Here is a 16,951-nt window from a genome sequence, read left to right as displayed (position 1 = left end):
CGCATGGTATTACCATCACGAATACGTGAGCCGTCAACGGCAACTGGTAGATGGCACAGCCATCGCGATTGCGCGAGCTCCTACCAGAAATTCGTTGCGCCGCCCTTGGGGGCAAAAAACGGTGAAAGCTATCGTACGAAATCAGAGGGCAGCACACGGTGCGATCGCGCGACCCTGCACGTGAGCAATCTCCCAACTCATCTCTGTACAGAGATGATTGATACAAAAAAGGACAAAGATATCGAAGTTTACATGTATCTAATTTTTATATCTTTCTCTTGTTTCTAGTTAAACTGACAATTTGGAAAGGTTATTAAAGATAATGTAAAATAAAGATTTCTAATGGCTCGTTTTAAATTAAACATCTGGAACAGGAGGCTTAACATACATATTACATGTACTTAAAATTCATATTACTATATCTTTGCAGTTATATATTACTATTATAAAACGAATAATATAACATATTCATAACATATCGGTACAATATTATGCCTTATGTTACTAATATATACTTACAATAGTGACAGATTTGTAACAACATCAAGGAACGATAACAATCCGACATTACATTATATCAATGTATCTTTTGAATAACTTTCGTTATATGTTAAGTTATATAATTGACATATGTATTTGATAGGTAGAGATCGCAAAGAGAGTAATCAGAAAAGAATGACTCAAAATTACATTACGCCTGCGGCCCTTGAAAAACTTAAATCGTTGCTACTTTGAAAACAAAATAGAATAAATTGAACTCCTAATTTCCTAATGTAAATATGAGCTCAATAAGCAAGTTGGTTGAACTTAGATTTGGAGGAAAATTACATTTTGAAGTTGAACCAATTGTACGGATGGGTTGACTACTCCAAATTTAAATTGAACCAACTCTTTTATTGAGCTCGCCATATTTAACTCAGAAAATGAGTCGAATTTAATCTCTGTTTTTTTTTTCAGGGTAGTTTGGAATTTGAGCTCGCCATATTTAACTCAGAAAACGAGTCGAATTTAATCTCTGTTTTTTTTTTTTTTTTAAGAGTAGTTCGGAATCGCACGACGTTTTACCTTCCGAACCTAAGTGTGAATCTGTACAGCATTTCCGATCAATGTGGTGAAAAACTTGTTGTGCGATTGTGAGTATAATCACGTATGGTACACGTACATATATGATACACGTGAGTGTATATATATAGGTACGCCAGACACAATAATACGCACGAGCAGAAATGAAAGTGTGTAGGGATATGTATGCTGTAGTTACTTCGGATCCGACCGTGGCGTGCTCAGTAGAAGATTGAGTTCAATACTGCGCAGGAAACAGAACTCGTTTCAAAGACCGCTTGATAATGAGTTTAATAAAACTCGCGATTGCCACTGGAATTCTACTAGGAGCTTCGTATCTTTTAAACAATCCAGCACCGCAAATTCCCGTGCTTCCTGAGACGTGGTGGGGCCCTAGAAATGAGGAAATCGTGGACAAAAGCATTAGACCATTTAAGGTGGTATTCCCCAAAAAGGCAAGCAATAAAATCAATTGAAATTTAATTAGTCTCTTGACTGAGTTAATTAAACGAGGAAAGAAGATTCATTAAATGGCAGGTTTTCGAATTGTTCTACAGAATTGATGCAGAAATCAGAGTGAGATATGAAATGTGTAAAATTTAAAATTGTGGAGAAATCAAAATTAAAACTGACTGGTCGCATCCGATTGTATATCATTTCACTTAAAGTTGATAAATGTGAGTGAAGTGTGAAATGTCATTGTATAATTTGAAGGAATGAAAAATTCTAATTATCCGTACTTTAGTAATCGGGTATCCGCGGGTATCGTTTTATATTTTTATGAGGACAGGGGAAGTACATCGTTTATTACTGAGTGTTCTATGGGGAAGTAAAGAGAACATCTTTTCAAATCTGCAGAAAGGTCATGCGCAGAAAGTAATGACGAAGTCGAGTGCTCTAACGAGATGGCACTCTAATTATTATGTGAATACATGTGAAAAAGTTTCCTTCGTTATGAAATGATAAGCTAGGTCAGCTTTGTGTACATTTAAAAAGATTAACTCGTGAAATGTAGTATGTATAAATTTCGGGACAAACGTGGCGCAGATAAAACAAAAACATTTATTTTTTTCCAAAAATAGTATGCGTTACGATGTATGCCGCACGTGTATGGTAATGTCCTTTCTGAATGAAATTTTGTTCAAGCTAGCTCACTACGATTGCCACGCACAGCTTGAGAGCAATTTTGCGTGCACGCGCAAAACTTATCAAGAACGAAGAAAATAAACACGCGTGAACGTTCGTGCGCATAAAAATGCTCATATCTTGACGCAGCATTAAATGCGAAATTCACTAAGGATGTTTTCACATGTACCGGCACCAACTTATCTGCCAGAAATAATGCAAATAAATGAAAATTGCATTGATTTTAATAGAAAAGTAGGTGACGCGCCGTTTCTGTCGCACACACAGCTTGAGCACAATTTTGCGTGCACGCTGAAAAATTATCAAGAATGTCAAAAACAATGTAAATAAATTAAAATTGCATAGTTTTTAATAGAAAAGTAGGTGCCAGCGCCGTTTCTGTCGCACGCACAGTTTGAGCACAATTTTGCGTGCACGCACAAAAATGGTCAAGAATGTCAAAAACAATGTAAATAAATTAAAATTGCATTGTTTCTGACAGAAAAGTCGGTGCTGGCGCCGTTTCTGTCGCACGCACAGCTTGAGAGCAATTTTGCGTGCACGTACAAAAATTGTGAAGTACGAGGAAAATGAACACGCATGAACATTCATGCGTATAAAAATGCTCATATTTGGACGCAGCATTAAATGTGAAATTCACAAGGTCTAAAGCCGTTTTTACACGTACCGGCACCGACTTTTCTGCCAAAAATAATGTAAATAAATGAAAGTTACATTGTTTTTGGCAGAAAAGTTGGTGTCGGTTTCATCGGTACGTATGCAAATGGCCTAAGAGTAGGGAAATATATTCCAAATGAAATGGTTCACTTTCTTTATATTCTTTCAGACACAATAGAAAGTATTCAAGAGCGTATGAAAAAAAAGAAAGGATCTTATGCCATTGGCATACAAAATTCCTATGTTGGGTTTCCGGGTATCCAATTTTTGAACAATGGAACTTTTAATTACTAACATAAAGGTAAAAAAAAAGTTGCATTGTGGATATGTGATTTTACCGTTTCACATGAAGTTCTTAAATATGAGGGAAATATAAAACGTTAGTGTATAATTTAAGGAAGGAAGAATTACAAGAGGAAGTGAGGACATCTGATTTGAAATGTTCGCTTCTATAAGTATATTAAATAAGTAAAGGAAGAGTAATTTAGCGTAGAGCTGTATTTCGTAGGCTTATATAAAACATGAAATGCGGAGCCTGTTATCAAGAATTATTTATTGTTATATTGTACTTTGTTTAGGATGTCGAGGATCTTAAAACGAGGTTGAGGAATACAAGGATGCCGCAGCCATCAATGGAAGGCACAGCCTGGACTTACGGAATACATAGTAATTTCATACCAATTATTATCGATCACTGGTTGAAGTATGACTTCCAAAAACGTGAAGCTCACATAAACAAATACCCACAGTTCACGACAAATATTCAAGGTAAAGCAGTTCAACAATAACTAGGAGTGGAACAACAAAACACAAAGGTTGTACCAACGTCCGAGTTATAATCCTTAATCAAGGATTACTTACCGCGCGATTAGTTAATCACCCGACTTTAGATGGTTACCAAACAATGGATTTTAATCTTCGGTTAGCTTAATTTTGTCACAGCGCCACACGAATTGCACTGATTCAATTTTAACTAATAATAGTTAAGAAATGTCATACTAATCGCGGTTAGTGCAATCGGCTCATTCAAGAAATTGATTAATTAGCTAATCGTGAAACAAGTATTTATTGTAGAGCTCCTCCGAAGAGGAATTTTTATATCCTTCCTGAATTAACAAGTTGAGAGACTAAAAGTTGAAAGCTTGTTTTTTAATATGTACTAATGTATCGTTAAAGGTATATAAATTGTATTGTGTTTTTCCAGGTTTGGATATTCACTTTCTGCACGTGAAGCCGGAAAAAACCGAAGGAAAGCGCGTTTTACCGCTTTTGATTCTACATGGCTGGCCAGGGTCCGTGTTAGAGTTTTACAAAATAATACCATTACTGACCAGCCCTAGGAAGAACTTCGATGTCGTTTTTGAAATAATAGCGCCGTCTTTACCAGGATTTGGATTTTCCAGCGGTGCGATAAAACCCGGCCTCGGGGCAACGCAAATGGCCGTGGTTTTGAAAAACCTGATGTTAAGGCTCGGATTTCAGAAATTCTATTCCCAAGGCGGAGACTGGGGAGCAATTATTACGGAGCAAATGGCGAGCTTATTTCCCGAGCAGTAAAGAAATGCACTTTTTACCGCGCACTCGTGCATCCGTTCTCGGGGCGTGAGAAACATGAAGTTAAACCCCTTCTACTTTCTTCTTACAGTGTCTCAAGAATTCATTCGAACATGTGCGTAAGCACCGCCCCCTGGACTTTGTTTAAAACCATTTTGTACAGTTTATTTCCATCACTGATAGTATCCGATGAAGATTATCATTTACTATACCCCCTCAGCAAACATTGGGTGCAAATGTTTAAGAACAGTGCCTATTTTCACCTCCAAGCAACGAGACCTGACATAATCGGTAAAACATTAACGATTTACTCATTTTATACGTCGAGTAAAATGCAAAATGGTTTACGCTTTATTCTTCTTTTTATTTATACTATTTATGTATTATATGGGGGTCGAATGTAATACAAGTTCCTTAGTGAAAATGTCGACACCTACTTGTATTATCAAAAATGTCTTGGACGAATGTTATTTGCTGCATTGTAGGGAGAGGGTATAACCTCTTTATATCGTTCATTATTTAAAAAGAGTATCAAATTCAATTAATTCACATATCTGAGGTTGTGTTGTATGTGAGGGCCCACGAGAATTGTTAAGCAACTTTAAATACGACACAGTCGGTTGTGGAGCTGTATCGGCAATAAGGATAGCTTAAGTTCTTGTATGAATACAATGTTCATTTGTTGCATTGGATGCATGAAAATGAAGGAAGTGATTTACGAATCGTCACTACAATAACGATTCATAAAAAACATCGGCTAGGTGGAAGTCACTATAGTGGCGCTTCGTAACCAAAGGATTAATAAAAACGTTCTAAGGATTATCAGCACAGTAATAATTAAAATTTGTTAATTTGGTGCGTTATATAAAAATGTATTCTTTTAGGAATTGCATTCAGTGATTCGCCAGTGGGTTTCGCGGCGTACATTTTGGAAAAATTCGCCGGAGCCACCAACAAATCTAATCTCCTAAAAGACGACGGAGGTCTTTTTGAAACCTTCACACCTGACGAATTAATAGACAATTTAATGATGTACTGGATATCTAATTCCCAAACAACGTCAATGAGAATCTACGCTGAAAGCTTTAACCATGATCGCTATAAACTTGGACTCGATTCGTACGTATTGAAAGTCTAAATAAAAGTATGCCCGACATTGTTAATTTATATTATTTAGATGATCCGTCCATTACTTAACAATTGAGATTGTATAGAGGTAAAACGATACGAGGACGTTGAAGCAAGAATTGCTTTTTATGTTCCAGGTTACCGATAACCGTTCCATCGGCTTGTGCACAATTTCCAAACGAGATTTTCTACCAGCCGAAAGGATTATTGAAAGACCGGTTTAAAAATTTAATTCGCGTAACAAGAATGCCTCGAGGTGGTCACTTTGCAGCTATGGAGGAGCCTGAGCTTCTTGCCGATGACATTTGGCTCTCCCTAGGAAATATTTAGTTTATTATTTAACATCATCCCTTTCTAGGTGTGACACCTCTTGATATTTTTCTTAAATTCGTATTACGCTTATCTCATACTTGCAGATTCATTTTTCACGTAAAATTAACATATAACCGTATAAGACTGAACATTTTGACATGTGTACTTAAACATCAGGAGATCACTTGTTAACTAAATATGAAAAATAAGGATTTGATAAACCCACGCTTCTTATAACGAACAACCATTTATTATAGGAAAGGTATCTAATCGCAAGTTATTTTGCAAGCGTTAAACATAATTCAGAGAGAACAGTTTTTTTTCACTATAAGAGTTATTCAAATATAACTTTCTTAATTAATGAACAGTCATTCTGGTTTTGGTTTTCAGGTGTCAGAATTTCGATCCTTTGGGTTAGCCTGATAAAATAGTGAGAAATTATGTAAGTAAACTGAGGTGACATTTCGAAACCTTTAAAGATCGATGACAACGAATACGCGTAAAACAAATTTTGACGTTGACATGTTAAATCTCTTGTTAGCATATTATCCATTTAGTGATTATCTACGAGGTTTCTTACGGCTTAGAAGTGACGAGGACAATTGCTGTAATGGTACGTGATTCTCTTTCAAGGCCTCTATCAGACGACTACATTAATGTTCTCTTCAATGTACTCGAGTATTACATTCTACACTGATACGAACGTTGCATGTCGGCAAGAAATGATTCGATATTATATTTATAGACAATTCTGTAGAGTCGCCATGAGTGTACAGAAATTATCAGAATGAGAAGTCAATTTTATAATCGCGTCAATTGTGTCAACCTCATCTGCTTCCGATAAAGGAGACCCCTACATTCTTGTATGTTCCTAACTGTATTACCGCCTTTTTTAAATAAATTTATTAATTATAATTTGTGATATAATATAATTAAAATAAAAACCAAATATATCTCATTCAAATTGTATTTATAAATAATTTCAATTATTCAATTTTGGAAATGTACTGTCTGTGAAAATAACTAGCATTTAAAAATTAATGTTGTATATATGTGATGACCATATATACCGTTTAGCATAATAATGGGAGACTATGGCCATATTTCGGCAATTACAAATATTTTTTAAATTAACATTGAATAACTGGATAATGTCCTAAAATATATACGTTAGTCTCTGATTTACACGATTTTTACTATCAGACATTGAGGTATGTCTGGTGAGTAGTACGGTATAAAAAATTATCAGGAAAAGTCAGCTCCTCAATTGCGATAATTGCAAGTACTATACCCTGTAATCATGACAAATAAAAAGTATATATTTATCTATACTTATTCAGAGGAAAATGACTTTGTGGGATCCTAAATCCACGATACTTCAATTTTAAATACATGCACTATTAAAATGAACGGTATTACAAAACATTATTACAAAATTGTAAGACGAGTTCTTCTCAGAATAAAAATTGAGAACCGTTCTTACTGCTGATTATCACAAAAACTACTCCTAGTTTTATTTTTATGTGTACCACTAGTTTTATTTTTATGATATCATTTTTATCATTGGGAATCTATTTCTAATTCGTAGCTGCTTTTTCTTTTCCATGTATTTGGTAAAATAAAGAGCGCTCTTTCAGTGAAAACGCAAAATGGCCTCAGCAGCTGATTGTAGGTATCCAGATCCCGTTGTTACCCTCTCTCCGGATACCAGTCAGTGGTTCTCAAAAGGACCAATGAATGAGCTGATTGATAACCCGTGGACTCATATCCACCTCAAGGCAGGGTCTCTGTAAAAGGAAGAGCAACCAGTTGACATGTGAACGTCGCCCGATACAGACATGTGGAAGGAAACCGTCGTCATTTTTCTCATTTCCGCTGCCGTGGTGCCTTTCCTCAAGTAATTATCAAACCATATCGAATTAGCTATCAAGGTCATCGCTCTCAGTGATAAAACGCCTTACGAGTTTTTCCGCATACGCCTTCATTTTTTTTCGCCTGACATAATTCCACTCTTCGGTAAGGTACTCTACGGTAAAGGAAATATTTCCAATTGAAAGTTAAACAATTAATCAAGAAAATATAAAATCCAAAATACAATACGTGCTTCTTTGTGTTATCTGTTGGGAATATTGTAGACTAAACTTCATTTTATTATCTTGCGATATTGTGTACGAGGTTCTGGGAAAACTTTGACCTCTGACGGTGAAATAATTCTATCCTCTGATAGAGATAATGTTTGAAAAGTCTTTACAATTGTTTCAGCCGTATTTTCGTAACTGGGTTATATGCGAGATGTGCCTACTGAAAAATATATTTTTAGTTTTATTCTTGTGTCTGTGTAAATCTGACAAAATGTAAACTGGACGTTAATATGTTACTCTTGGTGTTAATATATCTTTCGAAAATCCTTTTTCAAACGTAGATGCATTAATCGAGAATTATTTCAAGACTTTATTGGAAGATTTCAGAGAATTCTTGGATGTTTCCTTATAATAAATTTGTATCGTATTCACAATATATTTCTCGGTAAAACAATAGTTTCTACTAAATTTTTCATATTTAAGAGGAAATTAGGAATGAATTCATTATGAGAACGTCCATTTGTTACGTCAACGTATTACGAAACGAGTACTCAAGGTACATCTATTATGAATTTGCATTTCATTTGCATTTGTCTTTTTAACCGGAGGCAAGGATTCCCCATTTGGCGTAAAAGAAATTCGTCAAAAATGTATAAATTTAACCAAATTTACATACTATAGAAAATATCAATTCTTAATGCCTTCACTTATACTTTAAATATTTAATAGAAAATTAAAATTATTCAACACATTATATTGTCCCTTTGTGCAGAAGCTACACTTTTTCACGACAAAAAATATGTGAATATTAATGACATGTATAATGTAACGACAAATTGAATTAATTTTTATGTTGCCGCATCCTCCACCACCAAACGTACACCATTTATTTTTTATTAGCAAAGTATGATAAATTAATCCAGTCCTGATTTTTCTTCCACCTCTTTTAAGGACAATCTCTGAGAATCTCTCGACGCAAAATGTCCACCATTTATTTTCTAACAGTAAAATATGATAAATTTATCCAGTCCTGATTTTTCTTCCACCTCTTTTAAGGACAATCTCTGAGAATCTCTCGACGTAAAATGTCCACCATTTATTTTCCAGCAGTAAAATATGGTAAATTGATACAGTCCTGATTTTTCTTCCATCTCTTTTAAAGACAATCTTTGAGAATCTCTCGAAGAATTCTCCGAAGGACGTCGAGATTTCGTGTGGAGAATTTTTTCGGAAACGCCGCAGCGCCTTCGAAATAACCTTGCGCGGTTCTTGCACTCGCTTTTCTCGACGCGGTAACCTTCCTGTCTTTTTTTGCTCGTCATACCGGCAATAGTTAGTCATACTCGATGGCAAGGTAATATCCACGTGACCTTTTGCCAGCAAATCTGAAGGCAAACCTTCGATTTATGTCCTCAGCTTGTCCCCAGACCCTGAGGTGCCGACATATCCGGAGACTTACTGGGGTCCAGGAAAAGCACAGAATGCTTCCGAGAAAATTCAACGCTTCCGTTTCAAGGTCGCCAAGACGGTAAGGGAGTAGCTTTTTCCAAACCGTATGTCCAAAAATCCGTAACACCTAATAAAAATCAAAATAGTGCATATCCGATCACTATATATAATATTTGAGATAACAGAAGAAGGCAATGACCATATCCTGATAATGACAAATATTTTTTAATCATATAAATATTGCAATTTTTGTGGCGAGCATGGTGGCACTGTTGAAAATGTTCATAAACCTCGTGCAAACATTCAGGGCATAAGGTTGCAGTAAAATTATAAATTTCACACTTTAAAAACCAATTAGTATATATTCGTTATATATTTTTAAATAAGTTTATGATATTATAATATCATGTTATATATAATATCATGTAACAATGAATATAAATGACAAGGATTTTTGCGGATTTTCAGACGATAGACGATCTGATGAACAGGCTGAAAAATCATAGAAGTTTGGTGCATACATATAAATATATAATATTTAATGCATAAATAATACACCATCAAATTAGTGTACCATAGCTGATTGAAACTTTCCAAGAAATGTTACAAAGTTCCAGTATCTTTTAATAATGAATATAAATGACAAGGATTTTTGCGGATTTTCAGACGATAGACGATCTGATGAACAGGCTGAAAAATCACAGAAGTTTGGCGCCTCCTTTGGAAGGAGCGGCATGGACCTACGGGATCTCCAGCAAGTATTTGGACACGATTGTGAAGTTCTGGCAAGAGAAGTACAATTGGTCCCAGCGCCTTGAGCTTCTCAACAAGTATCCACAGTACACAACGAACATACAAGGTCGAGACTCCGTTGTAGCTAGATGAGAGGAAAAACTATTTAAACGCTGTTTATTTATCATCTCAGTGTAATTCGTTTATGAAAAGGTCAAATTACGAATGTCAACGGTTAATGGTTAACGTTTTGTCGAGAAAAATGTTCCTTGACATTGCCTCTCGAGCTTTTGCATTTTCCTTTAGAATTCTTGACACCGAATATTAATTTTAGTACTGTCGGAAAGGTAAAAAAAACGGAGTTTTTACAAAACGTAGAAGAAAGTTACCAAATGCATATTAGTCATCTAAGTTATATGCTGTGTATGGTTTTGTTGTTGTTCAATATTTGTGACATTTACTATATGTTAACACAAACGTTAGATAACAACAAAAAGATACATAGGGTACGATTTTAGCGACTAGTACGCATTTAGCAACTTTCCATAACATTTTAATTTTTCTAAATAGGATTTCCGGGTTGACATAAAAAGCTATTTGAAACTTCGACCTGTGAAAATGTATAACATTTAAATTAGCCAGACCACTCGCATTATACTTATTAGTAAGAATTTCATTTCTGGTAAATTATTAACTCTCTTATATTAGTAACAGTTAGTCCTTCTACTTCAGACATCTGTATGCAATAAATTCATAGAATTTCGATCATTAGCATAAAATAATAATCTAAGATTAATTTGTCGATAAAGTAATCATAGGTATAGTAAAACTCCGGTGATGAATTTCTCGCGAACTGTGCTTGGACCTTCAGTTGAAAGGTTTGAAGCTTTTTAATCATCAAAATTATAATAATTGTTTTAATTCCAGGCTTGAACATTCATTTCTACCATGTGAAGCCAGTGATTCCGAAAGATCGAAAGCTCAAGGTCTTTCCTTTGCTCATGGTTCATGGATGGCCAGGATCAATTGTGGAATTCCAAAAGATCATTCCTTTGCTGACAACTCCAAGAGAAGATCAAGATTTCGTCTTTGAACTTGTTCTTCCTTCCTTGCCAGGATACGGATTTTCGGATCCAGCAGCTCGTCCTGGAATGACTACCACAGCGGTAAGTTTTCTTTTTTTTTTTCCAATCGCGTTCTGTAAATAAAGAGGAATCAAAAATTGCACTTAGCACTGGCAGATAAAGTGTACCGCACATTGGTAACTGATAATCCGTAATGATAATCTTGGCTAGTAATCTGAAACGAAATAAATAAAACTAATCTTGCTTCTGAGTCTTGAAAAATCAGATATTGGACTCTAACTGTACGAATTCAGGAGACCTTAATTAATTTTTCTTCGTTGTGTTAAATGTTAATACCGCGTATTCATATCTTTTCCTTCTTTTGTTTAAAATTTTTAATTAATAGCGTAAAGTAGAAGTGCGATCGCTCACATTGATCTTTTTAATGACCGGCGTTTCTGTTCTAATATTTCCTTCAGATGGCAGTCATCTTCAAAAATCTGATGACAAGACTCGGATTTGACAAGTTCTACGTGCAAGGTGGAGATTGGGGTTCTGCTATCACTGCCGATTTGGCGATTTTGTTCCCAGAAAGGTATACCCGGTGATAAGAGCACATCTAGTATTATCAGCACAGTCATACTTACACTTATTTAACATTATATTATGAAGGACCTTCGGCATTTTTAACTATCACGTAAAATCGATTTTAACTAGTTTGGATTAACACAATTTATAAATATTTAATAAGTATTTATAAATCCTATTAATTGCGTAGAAGCTTGCATGTTAATTGACTCTTTACCAAGAAATGAACTCTCAAGGAATACAGATAGTACTTCACTCAATCGAATTTTTTTGCTCGTTAAACTTGGAAGATGAAAAAGTTCAGATAGTGTAATTTTAATCGGTACAAAAATTAATGTTCATTTTTATTCAGAGTTATAGGAGTGCACTCAAACATGTGCATGAGCATGGCGACCTCAGTGTATATTTGGACTGCAATTGGATCGTTTATACCGTCTTTAGTGGTTGATAAGGATCACTATTCAAGAATGTATCCTATCAGCTATCATTGGTCGAGAGTCCTCGAGGAGTCGGGATATATGCATATTCAGGCGTCAAAACCTGATACCGTTGGTAAGTATCAATAGGTATTAAAAAAGCAATATTACCTAGCGATGCTCTCTTAAAAAGAAAAATTAATATTAAGAGAATTTTGGATTAAATGAGAGATACTTATCAACTTAGTATCTGACAATTTTATAAAATCACTTCAAGAAATTGGCTGAAATTTTGACACTTCAACACAAAATCAATAATTTGTTAATTCAAAGAATTGTATTTCATAAAATTGCAATGAGGAAATGATTCATTTTATCTTGTTGTTTAATACTTAAAAATGAAAACGAAATCACGACTTAATAGTATCGGATAATTGAATCATTGTAAAGTCTTACATTGTTATTGCATTAATTTTTCAGTAATTATGAATTAACTAGTTCTTCCGATTTAGATATGTACGTATCAAAACCTCAGACACGTATTGGGAAATTGTGAGAAATTAGAAAATTGGGAATCTAGCTAAATTCAAATCTGATTTCCGAATCAGCTTAAGTAAATGCTCCAAAGATTATCCAATTTGCAAATAACATTGCAAGTAATTTTAAGTGTTTATTGTGCGATTTTAAAGGTACCGCGTTATCAGACTCGCCGATTGGCTTGGCGGCCTACATTTTGGAAAAATTCAGCACTTGGACCAATCCCGATTACCGCTTCCGAGATGATGGTGGGCTTTTGGAAAAGTTCACGTTGGAAGAGCTTTTAGACAATGTCATGGTATACTGGTTATCAAATTCCATCGTAACCAGCATGCGGCTGTATTCTGAGAATTTCCAAAAAGATCACATGAGCTCGATAATAACCAAGTAAGTAATTCGAATTTTATTCCTTTCCCAAAAATTAACACATCCGCTAAATTCCTTTACGGAATTGTGACTGAAATATTCAGAAATTTATATCATTAATATTGCCAAATCAACAGTTTTAATCAAGCAGCCGTGCAGTTAAGAGTAGTTAAGTACTAGATATCATCGAATAAATTATTTGAATTTAATCCCTACTTTACGTATCGACCGTTTAAGTCCAGAGTTCTCGATTTATCAATCCTTATTTTTCTGACATAATCGTTCCAATAAAACTAATTCAACTTGAGATGATATTTCTGCCTTAGTCACTGCATTTAACCACTTCGGTACGGCGCTCACCGGCCGGCGGGTTCATATCACGGCTGTCGACTAAAGTCGACACTCGGCTGTGCGCCTTCATATCACGGCCGTCGACTAAAGTCGACGCTCGGCTGTGCGCCTTCATATCACGGCCGTTGACTATAGTCGACGCTCGGCTGTGCGCCTTCATATCACGGCCGTCGACTGTAGTCGACGCTCGTACCGAAGTGGTTAATGATTTTAAATTGAAGATTCATGTCCTGCCGAAAAATATGCTGGTTCGATTCTCAGGCCTTAATGTAATCTTACTAATACATTCTATGGATGTATGTTTACTTCTCTGATATCTTCGGAAAAGTTTCGAGCATTATAAATACCTGAATAATTTCATTAATCTTTAACTACAAACATGTAGTCTTATAGACCCGGTCGTACACTCCATATTTTTATTATTAATACAATCTCTTCACCCATTTTATTAATTTTATTTAATTAATGCAATACCTACCCTACCCTAAAAGGTTTAACTTTAATAGGTGCAATGTAGCTGTTATTTACATTTTATAATGAGGAAATTGTACTGTTCTTTGAAATCATGTCTGTGTTCATAATACTATAATAGCATCGCTGCTGTTAAGAATTGACATATTTTTCTTCTATCATTATTCATCCCAACACCTATTGCTGATTCGTCGTTTGAATGTGTGATTTTTCATTTAGACGTTTGAAAATCTCTGAAAAAATTCATCTTTTTTCCAGACTACCCATCAAAGTCCCATCAGGCTGTGCAATCTTCCCGCACGAATTATTATATCAACCGGAGTCTCTTATCAAATCGAGATACCAGAAGCTCATTCATTTCAATCACATGCCTCGAGGTGGACACTTCGCCGCTTTCGAGGAACCTCAACTTCTCGCAGACGACATTTGGAGTTTCATCAAAAAGAGAGAAGACCTTCTGAAGAAAGAAAAAGAGCAGGCGGAAAAAAAGAAATCCCCGTAAACGAGTCGAAGTTCACTTTTTCTCCATCCGAAGCGAATAAAGTCTACATATTTTTCCATTTCGTTTTTTTTTTCTCAGGACCTAAGGTTCGGGGTTATCTTGGTTTATCGAGCTCGCATCGGCTTAGATTTTCAAAAAATCCTCATAAACATTCATCTCGCCACGTGAAATACTTAAGGGAAGTATTTCACGTAACATCCAAATGAAATACCTAATAAATTACCCGACAAAGATGGCGGGCCTGTAACCGCACTATTTCAAAGTGGTCTAAGCACACGTCACTTGTGAATAAACATTTTCGTTAAAAAAAGAAGAAAAACAGGGAATAAGGAATAATGGCAAGTAGGAGCAAACCATTAAAAAGATCTAGGCTTCAACATTCCAGTTTTTCATACATTCCACGAAAGATCTTATATTTTAAGCGTATCAAAATAGGAATTACATAAGCATGAAGTCCCATATGCATATAATTTACATCATGTATGAAACTTGTAAAATAAAATACCTAGTAATTTACTGTGATGAAAAACTCGGAAAATTACCTAGGATATCAGGAAACGCGGTACAGTTTCGCGCCAAATATACACGTACATACGTTGTATTTTATTTACCCAATCCAGGTATTTAGACAGTTTTGTCGCGTACTAGGAACAGGAACTTGCGCTGACATGTACATACGTGGATGCACTTTATAGACCCTCTGCCTTTTCAAGGCTGCGCCGATGCCCTTCCATAAATAGGGTCGAGCCACCCTCGTAGCATTTTTCGATGTGCAACCCTGAATAGTGCCTGCTCTTCGAGGTGTATGGAAGAGAAACGCTCAATAATACACTCGAAAATAATTTTACTACCTTTATTATTTTAATAACTAATAAAGTGTATCTCGTATGCATAATAGATTTCAATTGCCCAGTTTTACAAAGAAAAGAGGCGCGGCCGTACCCTTTTCCGTAATTTAATTTATTTTCAGTTTATTTTCAGTTCATTTTCAATTGATTTTCAGTGTATTTTCCTAACTTGCCTTGAAATAATTTCAGCTCAATTACACGCATTCACTTTTTTTATTTAAGGTGGGGTAATATTTGAGACACTCCCAGAAATACTTTTATCATACTTATATTTTTCTACACATTAGTCCTTGTTAGACCCTGTTTTACTTCTTAAGTTCAAAGCTTCCATAGATAGGATTAAAACTCCCGTAATACTCCTTTTAAACATCATAGTGGTACAATTGGTTCGAAAGAACTTGGAAACCCTTAAAAAATTCCGACGGAATAATTCTCAAAACAGCTGAAGAAAAACCGAACGAGGTTAGGAATACTTTCGCGCAAATGGCCGTCGCGTTCCGTGTCCCTGGTTTTATTTCCACTTCTCGCATTGAAGTTTATTACCTGAAATGACTTTTCAGAAAACCTTTAAAAAGAGAATGGAGCTATTCAGAGAATTTTTTATTACTCAATATATATGTACAAGTCGATACATTTTTCTGCCGAAATAAGAATTGATTATTGATTTCTGTCGCGTTGTCACGATCGCCGTGTTTATGACGAAAAATTCATGGAGAGCTCATTCCCAGATTAGTGGACGTTAGCAACCCTAACCTCGTGTCATGCGAGGGTAACTCGCCCCCCGGCCAGTGTTTGAGATCGTGGGGCTGCCTTTTGTTAACGAGCCGCCATTTTGAAGCAATCCGCGCTACTCCCATTGATTAAAAAACCTCTTTTTCGATTTTCCAGGTCCATTGACAAAGAGAGCACGAAGAATTAAACGTCGCATCCTTTGTTCCTTATCCTTGTACCGAGAAGACAAGCCCTTATGGTCAGTGCATACTTTTTAAGTTATTAACCCAAATACTCCTATCAACTCTGAAATCTTCGCATCAAAAGAATCTCTCATTCGCGTAGATTGCGAAAACATCAAGGGCACAGCTTAAGATGACATGAAAGGCGCTGTGAAATTTAATCAAGGTCGATAAATTTAAATTTATCTATACCCTTTTTGGTAGTGATGCCATTTTGAATACTCAAGTGGTAACACAAGCTGGCGCGTCATGTTACGGACATTTATATTTATATTGAAGTCTTTTACAGTCTACGCTGAGAATTATACGAACTGAAGCGGTCCGTATGTGACTTCAGTAAAGTAATGATAAGGAGATCGATACAAAAATTGTCGAAATTCCATGAATTCATGAAAGTTTATATTTTAACGGAACAACGTCGCCATCTGTGACGTTTAGCTGCAACTAAATTTTTGCTCTGAAAACACGTGTTAGCCATGAGACGAGTCAGCATTCTCTTGCAATCGTTGGTGACAGTATTTTCCATATTTTCCCATCTCTAACTGTAATATTCCATTTTTACTACATTCTAAATTATTGACACTAGGTCCTGAAACTCTTGATTTTCGATTCTTACAGTCCAAAAAGCGTAAAACATCGAAAACGTGCACGGATCACGCCATGTTCATTCTAATCCATGTTAAATCAATTTTGGATGAAAAATGAAATTTCATGAGTTTCAGAACCTTCCTTAT

At 35.5% G+C, this 16,951-nt stretch overlaps 2 protein-coding genes across 7 annotated transcripts; both read left to right on the top strand.

The window, feature by feature from the left end:
- Positions 1 to 1,279: 1,279 nt before the first annotated feature.
- On the top strand, positions 1,280 to 6,774 carry LOC105703263 (juvenile hormone epoxide hydrolase 2). Of its 6 annotated transcripts, none has more exons than XR_001104349.2 (8): positions 1,280 to 1,517; positions 3,444 to 3,633; positions 4,070 to 4,418; positions 4,511 to 4,710; positions 5,304 to 5,538; positions 5,685 to 5,905; positions 6,250 to 6,301; positions 6,417 to 6,774. XR_001104349.2 is itself a non-coding variant. In XM_012431522.2 (7 exons), exons 1-6 carry the CDS (start codon positions 1,347 to 1,349, stop codon positions 5,875 to 5,877), a joined length of 1,320 nt encoding a protein of 439 aa, XP_012286945.1. In that variant the 5' UTR covers positions 1,280 to 1,346; the 3' UTR covers positions 5,878 to 5,905; positions 6,250 to 6,774. The 6 variants fall into 6 exon arrangements, 4 of the variants coding, with proteins under 4 accessions (XP_012286945.1, XP_012286943.1, XP_023288558.1 ...); XR_001104348.2 differs by having other exon boundaries at positions 6,401 to 6,774; XM_012431522.2 differs by having other exon boundaries at positions 1,280 to 1,499; positions 6,250 to 6,774.
- An 849-nt stretch (positions 6,775 to 7,623) lies between these two features.
- LOC105703262 (juvenile hormone epoxide hydrolase 1) lies at positions 7,624 to 14,932 on the top strand. Its single transcript, XM_012431519.2, has 8 exons — positions 7,624 to 7,756; positions 9,357 to 9,468; positions 10,056 to 10,248; positions 11,049 to 11,287; positions 11,665 to 11,780; positions 12,126 to 12,325; positions 12,879 to 13,113; positions 14,173 to 14,932. Exons 1-8 carry the CDS (start codon positions 7,698 to 7,700, stop codon positions 14,414 to 14,416), a joined length of 1,398 nt encoding a protein of 465 aa, XP_012286942.1. The 5' UTR covers positions 7,624 to 7,697; the 3' UTR covers positions 14,417 to 14,932.
- Positions 14,933 to 16,951: the final 2,019 nt, after the last annotated feature.

This window comes from Orussus abietinus, unplaced genomic scaffold, assembly GCF_000612105.2.
Source record: "Orussus abietinus isolate OABI.00-Male unplaced genomic scaffold, Oabi_2.0 scaffold450, whole genome shotgun sequence".
In the NCBI taxonomy this organism is placed as follows: Eukaryota; Metazoa; Arthropoda; class Insecta; order Hymenoptera; family Orussidae; genus Orussus; species Orussus abietinus.
This window is presented reverse-complemented; position numbering and strand designations above follow the sequence as displayed.